The 9,101-nt window shown below is 50.3% G+C and overlaps 1 protein-coding gene across 1 annotated transcript in view; it reads left to right on the plus strand.

Annotated features, from left to right (window-relative positions):
- The window catches only part of LOC108501827 (S-adenosyl-L-methionine-dependent tRNA 4-demethylwyosine synthase-like), a 103,395-nt gene that overhangs the window by 48,340 nt on the left and 45,954 nt on the right, over positions 1–9,101 (plus strand). Inside the window, 2 exon segments of the mRNA XM_017824074.1 lie at positions 2,938–3,115; positions 7,278–7,413. Of these exon segments, the coding sequence (XP_017679563.1) occupies positions 2,938–3,115; positions 7,278–7,413 (314 nt within the window).

Raw genomic sequence — 9,101 nt, forward strand, 5'->3', positions numbered from 1 at the left:
TCCCTGGAGGGGTTTAAAAACTGTGTAGATGTGGCCTTTGGGGACATGGGTTAGGGGTGGCCTTGGCGGTGCTGGGGGACAGGTTGGACTCCATCTTGGAGGTCTTTTCCAACCTCAGTGATTCCATGATTCTGCAGCACTGACTGGGACTCCAGAGGAGCTTCCAGCAGAGCTGAGCTGTGTGACCCCCAGAGCAGAACAGACAAATTTGGGCTCCTGGAGAATAAAACCATGGGGAAATGTCTTACCTAGAGATCCCTCAGGGCTTGAGCACCCAGTGATGCTGCTCAGGTGATGCCCAAAGCCATTTGAATAAATTGGTGCTGCCCTTTGTAGTCCCAGTGCCATCTCCACGTGCCAAAGGAACTGCTGAGCTCGTCTGAGGAGCACCAGGAGGATCAGAGGGCTGGAGCAGCTCTGCTGGGAGGAAAGGCTGGGAGAGCTGGGATTGTTCAGCCTGGAGGAGAGGAGCTTCAGGGAGACCTGACTGGTCTTTCAGTGCCCGAAGGAGCCAACAGGAAAGATGGAGAGGGGCTGTTTGCAAGGGCCTGGAGTGACAGGACAAGGGGGAATGGCTTCCCACTGCCAGAGGGGAAATTTAGGTTGGATATTGTGAAGGAATTGTTGGCTGTGAGGGTGGGGAGGCCCTGGCACAGGTTGCCCAGAGAAGCTGTGGCTGCCCCAGCCCTGAAAGTGTCCAAGGCCAGGTTAGACAGGGCTTGGAGCAACCTGGGCTAGAGGGAGGTGTCCCTGCCCGTGGGAGGGGTTGGGACTGAGTGATCTTTAAGGTCCCTTTCCAACCCAAACCATTCTGGGATTCTATGAGGCTTTATTAATTCCATGCATTGAAGTAGAAATGATATTTTCTTTGAAGGAACAGAAGAATTCTTGTGTCCCTTTATCCTTTAGGATATCCTGGAGGAGCAGCCCTCAGTTCTCTGGGTCCCTCTAATATATCATGTTCTCCGTTATTGTTGCCATAGTTTGTGCTGGTTTTGAAGACCACAGACATTAAAGTCACATAATTCTCTCTTAGAGTAAGTGATGGAGAGAAATGTTACTGCTATGGAGTGAAGGTGGGAAGCAGTTCAGTTGATGGATACATTTTTCCAGGGAGTGACTGGTAAATCTCTCTGCCCTTGCAAAGGGCACACAGAGAATGGAAACATAATTCAGAAATAGGAGAGTGGGAGTCTCTGATAATACAGCCCAGGGAAAAGGAAAAAAAAAACCAAACAAAAATGCATGACCTGTGCTGGGAAATCCTGAGAGTCCCTGAGGGTAAAAACAGCCCCAAGTGCAGGAGAGTTCCTGCCCTCCTGGAATAGCACTAATGCTGTGCAGCTTATCCCTGCCTGGCTGGTGATTTGTACCCTCAAATGTTTGCACACAAACCCTCTCCCTCCTCTGGGCTGTGTTTGCCTGTGTTTGCTGTTCAGCAGATTTGGTGTAAACTGTTTTGAGAAAGTTCCACTCCAACTTTAGGTGATGTTGGAATTTTCTTCTCTCTGCTTACAAAGCTGCCACGGTAATTATGGGAGTCCAGAGGAGAGATGCTGAGAGAGGGGAATTAATTAATTCCAAAAATGACTTACAGTAGCTTTAGAAATACCAAAGTTAGTCCTTTAATCTCAGTGTGTGGTTCAGATGCTTCTTTCTTTTCAAATAAAGCTCTCATTTAGTACTGTCAAGTTTCTATGGAATAACCATTAGTCCTGTCACTGGCTCAGGACTGAGCCTGGCTGCTTTAAAATTCACTAAGCTCTGCTCTGATTCCAAATCAGCTTTTTTCTACGTGAGGCTGCAGCAATATCCACAAACACCCCTTTTTATCTGGGCTTTGCAGCACAGGGTGGAATTTTCTGGGCTGCAGCGTCAAGGCAACGAGAGGTGAGCCAAGGACCTGGATCCACACTCAGGGCTTTGTTTTTTTTTATCTTCAAAAAAGACCAGCCCCCAATGTAAACCCTCAGATATTACTGGAGGACATCAAGGCACGTCAAGGAAATGTGAAGTGACATATTTGGAGCAGAGGCTCGTTTGTAGTCGGGTGATTCCACGCGGGGTCCTGAGCGCTCGGGCAGGGCTGGGTGGGCTGGAGGAGGGTTTTCCTGCCCTGGGAATCGTGACCTCAGGTGGGTCAGACCTGCAGGTGGTGTTTTCACATGGATGCTACAGTTGAGCTCCTTGTTTTCCTCTTCCTTCTGAAATCCCTTTGGCTGTTCAGGGCCGTGTTGTGGTGGGGTTTTGAACTCCTCCTTGTGTGTTTGCCGGTGTGGATTCAGCCCCAGCTGCTGATGTTCTGCCCAGTGACACGTGCTCAGCTCCCCCAGGAGCTGCTTTTCCTGGGGCTGGGGGGCCACAGGGACCAACAGCAGACACACACACAGATAACCTGGGGTTCTTTTTTAAGACACCTGCTTGAAGTTGCATCAAACTGCCTCTTGTGTTTCTGTCTCAGCGCTCGGGCAGCACCACTGAGGGCTCAGCAATGGAAAGCTGGGCTCAAATGTTAAAGCTGGGCTCAAATGTTAAAGCTGGGCTCAAATGTTAAAGCTGGGCTCAAATGTTAAAGCTGGGCTCAAATGTTACTCATCACTACTACCCAAGTTGCTCACAGCAGTGATCAGGGCACACACAGCCCCAGGCCCTGGGTGAACACCGTCTGTGGGTTCCTGCAGAGCTGCTCCTGTGGCCTGGTGTCCCCTCTGGCTCCAGCTGCTTTTCTCAGTCCTCCTTGTGCCAGGGTGTCTTTTGGATACAGATGCAAGGTTTGGGAGGGGGATTTGTTATGGGATCCCAGAATGGTTTGGGTTGGAAGGGACCTTAAAAATCATCTCGTTCCAAGCCCTGCCATGGGCAGGGACACCTTCCACTTTACCACGTCACTCAGGGCCCCATCCATTGTTCATTTAAGGCTGTTTCCCCCTTTTCCAGGTGTGTCAGGAGTGAAGGCAGCTCGCTTTGAGGAGGCCCTGACAGTGAAACACTGTGCTCTGTCCCTGGTGGGGGAGCCCATCATGTACCCCCAGATCAACCGCTTCGTGAGGCTCCTGCACCAGCACAGCATCTCCAGCTTCCTGGTGACCAATGCACAGTTCCCAGAGGAGATCAGGTAAGAGCTGGATGAAATACCTTCCTACTAAAACATTGGAATGCTGACCTGTGTCTTGATTCCACTTTATCCCCCACTGGAGTGAGCTCTGCATGATGGCAATGGAAAACCCACTCGGCATCTCTTTGGTTTGAACCTCAGTCTCCCTGTGCTCATTTTCATCTCTTTCTCTCCCCCAGTTTGATTTTCCTTCCTGTACCTCCTAAACAAACTGGGATTGCTTCTGGAAGTGAAGAGCATGGAATGTTGTACCTGCTGAAGGAGGAGAACAGGGAGGGAGCTGTGCTTTGAGCTTGGGGATGTGGATACCTGGTGTGAGTGTTTCTGTCAGCCACAGCAGGAGACTGAGCTCATAAATTTTGGGTCTGATCTTTGTTCTCACTCCCTAAGAGCAGCTTTTGGCTCAAACCAGAGATCTGTCCAGCCCAGCATCTCCAGCAGGACCCTGAGTGCAGGACAAGGACACATGACAAGCACACACTCATTGGCAAAGTGGGATCAGAGGTTTTTACCTCCCTCTCAGAGGCACTTGAGCTGTGATTCTGTCAATGTAACAAACATATTAATGGACACTCTGAGAGTCTTTACAAATGCAAAGAAACCCCTTTTCTGCTGCTTTGGAGCATCCAGGCTGCTTTTAACAAAGTCTGAAGCAGAGTAGCAAGGAAACAGCACATGGTGTGAGCTGAGGGTGGGTGGGAGCTCAGAATTCCATCAGCTGATCCCTCTGGCAAAGGCCAAGCCTGGAGCTGGGTGAGCTGAGTGCAGGGTGGCTTTGGGGTGTCACTCAGCTCCTTGTTTCAGCTCAGTCCTCTCTGTGTCAGTACTTCTGATAGAGCTTCCTTTTCACTCCTCATGGTCTGAATATGGCAGTGGGGGGGGGAGGGCAGGCAATTTTGGAGGGAGTAATTATACACCACAAAGGCATTCCAAATGATTGAATAATTGTGTAATCAAGTTACTTTAAGTCATGTATTATGTGCCTGATGGATAGAAATTGCTCTTTCCTAAATATAGCAGTTTAAAAAGAGAGCACACGCTCTATTTTGAAGCTGCACTTCTTCGGATCTGCTGAATCTGTTTGAAAAGAAACAAAAAAGAAAGCGATAAAACGCTGGTCTTGCTGTCTTAAAAATTGCAACTGATCTTTGGCTCTTCAAAGCAAATGATTTGCTTAATGTGGGAACTGAAGTAGGCACCAGGCTCAGTTCTGTGCTGTCAGCAGAGGGGGGCTGGAGTGGAAATGTTACTCCTAAAATAGGCAGAGTGACCTCTGGTGCAGGAAGGGCCTTTGGACAAGGGCCTGCAAGGGCCTCCAAGGGCTGGAGCCCCTCTGCCCTGGAGCCAGGTTGGGAGAGCTGGGGGGGTTCACCTGGAGAAGAGAAGGCTCCAGGGAGAGCTGAGAGCCCCTTGCAGGGCCTGAAGGGGCTCCAGGAGAGCTGGAGAGGGACTTGGGACAAGGGATGGAGGGACAGGACAAGAGGGAATGGCTTCCCACTGCCAGAGGGCAGGATAGATGGGATATTGGGAAGGAATTGTTGGCTGTGAGGGTGGGGAGGCCCTGGCACAGGTTGGGCAGAGAAGCTGTGGCTGCCCCATCCCTGGAAGTGTCCAAGGCCAGGTTGGAGCAACCTGGGCTAGTGGAAGGTGTCCCTGCCCATGGCAGGGGTTGGGACTGGATGATCTTTAAGGTCCCTTCCCACCCAAACCATTCCATGGGAGGGGACTGTGGGCTGGGCTGTTGCTGGGTTCGGGACAGGAGCCCACTGGGCCTCCAGTGTGGTGCCTCCTGGGCCTTCCTCTCCTCTCCTCTCCTCCTCCTCCTCCTCATCTTCTCTCTAGACTTCAGCTCCAGCTGTCCACTCATCCACAAAGTGAGGGAGGTTTCCTGGCTCTGAACAAGAACCCTCCAGTGTGTGTTTGCATTTGTGATCCTCAGAGGTAACAGTGAGCAGATTCTCATCGTTGCTCACAAGCAGATGCTCGGGTTTGGTGTTGCTGTGTCTGCTCCTGCTGGAACCACCTCATGGCTGGTGTGTAAATGCCATGGATTTGGTGTTCTCAGACAACCAAAACCCCATCCTGGTACCTTCCAACTCAATCTCCTGTTAATTGTGAAGTGTAGCTGAGTTCCAGGAACATCAGGTGGGTTCTAGTTCTCATGGCACCCATGGCTGCCCTTTCTCCTTGTTTCCTGAGCGTGTCCAAGCTCATCCTGGCTCAATTCCCAGCCAGGCAGGGCCCTGTAGACCTCTCCTGCTTGGAGCAATATGGTGCAGAAATCTCTCCTTGGGATCTCTTCTAATTCCTTAATTTTCTCGCTCTAACAGTGAGTCTGGCTCTTGCCTGTCGTTAGCTTTGAGTTCCTCAGAGAAGAGATGATTTTTCTCAGCCTGCAGTTTAAAAACCCCCTCCATCTTCACTGGGGCACCTTCTAATTAAGCAAACACAGCACTGAGAAAAAAAAGAGTATTTTGGCTCAGTTTTCCCTGCAACTGAACACTCCAATCCACTTAGGCCTAGAACATTTGCTCATTTTGGAGTCTGTGGCTTTGGGCTGCCAGTCCAGGCAGGCTTGTTTCCCAAACTGATATTTTAACCTGAAATGTTCAGTTTGTTCTGGGTTCTTCATGCAGAGGGAATGTGTTCAGGTGGTTGGTTGAGTGTCCACGTGAAGTGGATTTTTCTGGACACAAAGAGCTCTGCTCAGTCTCATTCTGGCCAGTCCTTGTCCCTTTGTCACCTTCAGGGTGGGCGGGGGGTGGGTGTACTTTTAGGTGGCCCTGTTTGGCAGCTGAGCAATGGTTTCTAATTTCTTCTCATCTTCTCCAAGGAACCACACGAAGCTGGGACTGGTGCCTGCTCATTGCACTCCCAAAGTGCTGTCCCCACACTGAGCTCTGGGGGACACTTGGGATGTGGTTGTTCAGCTCAGAGCCCCTGGGGTGGAAGGTGCCACGAGGGCTGGGTGTGTCACACTCACTGGCTTTGTCCCTTCTGTGTGTCACCAGGGTTTGTCCCCATCCCTGGAGGTGTCCAAGGAAGGACTGGAGGTGGCACTCAGTGCTCTGGGCTGGGGGACAAGTCACAGGTTGGTCTTGATGATCTTGGAGGGCTTTTCCAACCTGGAGTTCTAAGGGAGCTCCTTCTAGGTTGTTCTCAGTGCCCTCAATGACCCCTTTGCTGATGCACCTGTTGCTGCTTCTCTTTTATTCTCTTGATTTCTGGAAGTGTTTGGACTCAGCCCGGGCTCTTCACACAGCACAGGAGGTTTAAACTCTTTAGGAATTACCAGTGTTGGGCTCACAGATGCTGAGCTCACCAGCACAGTGGGACCAGAAAGGAATATTATTTATGGAATAAGGCCTTGTTAGTGGAAGGAGAACATGTTGGTGGTTTGTGTGTGGGTTTATTTTATAAACAGCTTTAATATCCCTTCAAAAAACTGGCTGAGGATCCACCTGCAGGTCAGGTAAGTTCAGTGTATACAGCAGTAGGAAGTGGCTGAGTTATGCCTCTATTAAGAATCCCAGAATCACTGAGGTTGGCAAAGCCCTCCAGGATCACCAAGTCCACCCTGTGCCCAATCCCCACTATGTCCCCCAGCCCAGAGCACTGAGTAGGGGACTCTACCACCTCCCTGGGCAGCCTCTTCCAGTGCCTGACCACCCTTTCCAGGAAGAAATGTCCTCCTGAGGTCCATTTCTATGGAATGGGATTAGTTTTCCATGGGCCAGAGCAAACAGAAGTTGGGGCAGGGGCTGAGCTGTGTGGATTTTAACCATGGGGGCTGTGGGGAGCAGCAGAGCTTCTCCGTGCTTCCCTGGCAGCCTCCTTTGGGAAGCCTTTCCCGGTGTGTTACAGCTACTCTGGAGTGAAATATGTTCCGGTTCAGTGAGGAAAAGATAATTAAATGGTCAGCCAAGGCCTGTGTGTGTGGGTTCCCAGCTTTGGGGGTGTTATTTGGTGGAAGGTTCTAGCAGCTCACCACGGACGATGGTCACTTGGCAGAGCTGAACCCCTGGAACCTGGATGGTTTGCCAAGTTCCTGTTGCTACTGGACCTGCAGAGCAGCTTGGTGGGAGCTCCTGTAACACAAAACCACAAACTGAAGCAACAGCAAGGTCTGAAAACAGCAATTCCCTGGTTTTTCTTTCCACAGGAGCCTGGAGCCAGTGACCCAGCTGTATGTCAGTGTGGATGCCAGCACCAGGGAGAGCCTGAGGAGAATCGACAGACCCCTCTTCAAGGACTTCTGGCAGAGGTTTCTGGACAGTTTAAAGGCCTTGGCTGAAAAGGTACCCAGTTAAGAATGCACTTCTAAATAGGTTTTTTTAATTCCTTCTGCACTTTGCCTGCTCAGGACACCTTTTCTTTCTTCCTTCTCACCTTACTTCTGCTTTCTACAAAAGCAGAGACTTTCTACAAAAGACTTGAGAGGCTTCAGAGGCTCTCAAGGTGGGCCATGGGGTGGGTTCTGGATGTGCTGGGAGCATATTTGCGTGGTTTGTACCTTCAGGTGTATAAAGTTTAGCAGGTTTGACCCGTTTTCCATGTGGGGACAAACTCATTAACAAAAGAATGTGTCTGAAATGAGACAGTAAACTGCTGTGAGAGCTGGAGAGATCATCAAATAATAGAATTCCTGATGAAGGGGTTATGCTGAAAACAGGCTGCTGAGGGAAAGCTGGAAAGCTGGAAATTCAGGGAAGCCTGGGAAGAGTCACAAACCCCCGTATATCACCTTGCTGTGGTTCTCAGAGGTTCCCTTGACCCTGCAGACATGAAACTGTGTGTGCTGGAGTTTGCCAGCTCTGACCACCCCCCTCCTCCGTGGAAATCTGCTTATTTCTGGAAGATTGACCCAAACCAGGGGTGATTTGTGTCCACCAGAGGCAGCTGAGCAGTGACCTGAAGGCCCATGGGACTGTGTCAGCTCAGAGCTTGGTGTGACACGTTTTGTAGCAATTAATGCCCCATCCTGGGCCCAGCATCATATGAATTGATAACAATAGTGCTTCATGAGCAAGTCTCCTCCTCTTCTTTCTGATCCTGTGCTCTGATGGAAGCAAATCCTTGTATTTACCAATTTGGCAGCTGTTGACACGTTCCCTGCTGAGATGAACAGCCAGGAGAGAGGGTTTCCTTTAAATAGTGAGTTTTTCTGCCTTCTGAGATGACAATATTGGGCTATTTTCTGCCAAATCTACTCAGATTAGTAGATCTGGGGGACTCAGCAGGGTTCCAGTTTATTCTGGAAAGTGTGATCAGGTGGATTGTGTGTGAATGTCTGGTCTTAAAATCTCAGGCCAAACTCTTGGGTGTGTTGGAATCAGGTACAAACTGAGTTCTCTGGGAGCAGGGGCGGTGTGGGAACAACAGGAGCTAAAATATTGAAGGCAAAAAAATGTAGAAAAAGCCCTTTGGGGACTTGCTTTTGCTCATCATTTCTTTCCTGCTGCCTCTCTTGACCCTGGATAGATTTGGTTCATTCCTTGCTGGGTGTTGTCAGAAAGTTCCTTGCAAAGGATTGAAGGTGAAAGTATTGGCAGGTCTGTCCATTCAGCTAAAAATACTCTGGCCAAGGTGAAGAGGAGAGGAAAAAGGAGCTCAACTAGCAGGTGCATTTTCTGCTCAGAGCAACTGCACTTTGAAGGGTCCTTGAAACACTGGGAAAACAAGAGCCAATTAATATTTGCTCCAGTTGGGGAAACTGCTCTGCCAGCCCTGCTCAGCTGCACGTGGGGACAGCAAGAGCTCCTGGGGAAGCTGCTGTTTGTTGGGTTTTTCCTCTTAATCACAGAATCCTTTTGGTTGAAAAAGGCCCCCAAAGGCTGTCGAGTCCACCCTGTGCCCCATCCCCACCCTGTCCCCCAGCCCAGAGCACCAAGTGCCACCTCCAGGCCTTCCTTGGACACCTCCAGGGATGGGGACTCTGCCACCTCCCTGGGCAGCCCCTTCCAATGCCTGACCACCCTTTCCATGG

This window comes from Lepidothrix coronata, unplaced genomic scaffold, assembly GCF_001604755.1.
Source record: "Lepidothrix coronata isolate B3197 unplaced genomic scaffold, Lepidothrix_coronata-1.0 Scaffold108, whole genome shotgun sequence".
Classification (NCBI taxonomy): domain Eukaryota; kingdom Metazoa; phylum Chordata; class Aves; order Passeriformes; family Pipridae; genus Lepidothrix; species Lepidothrix coronata.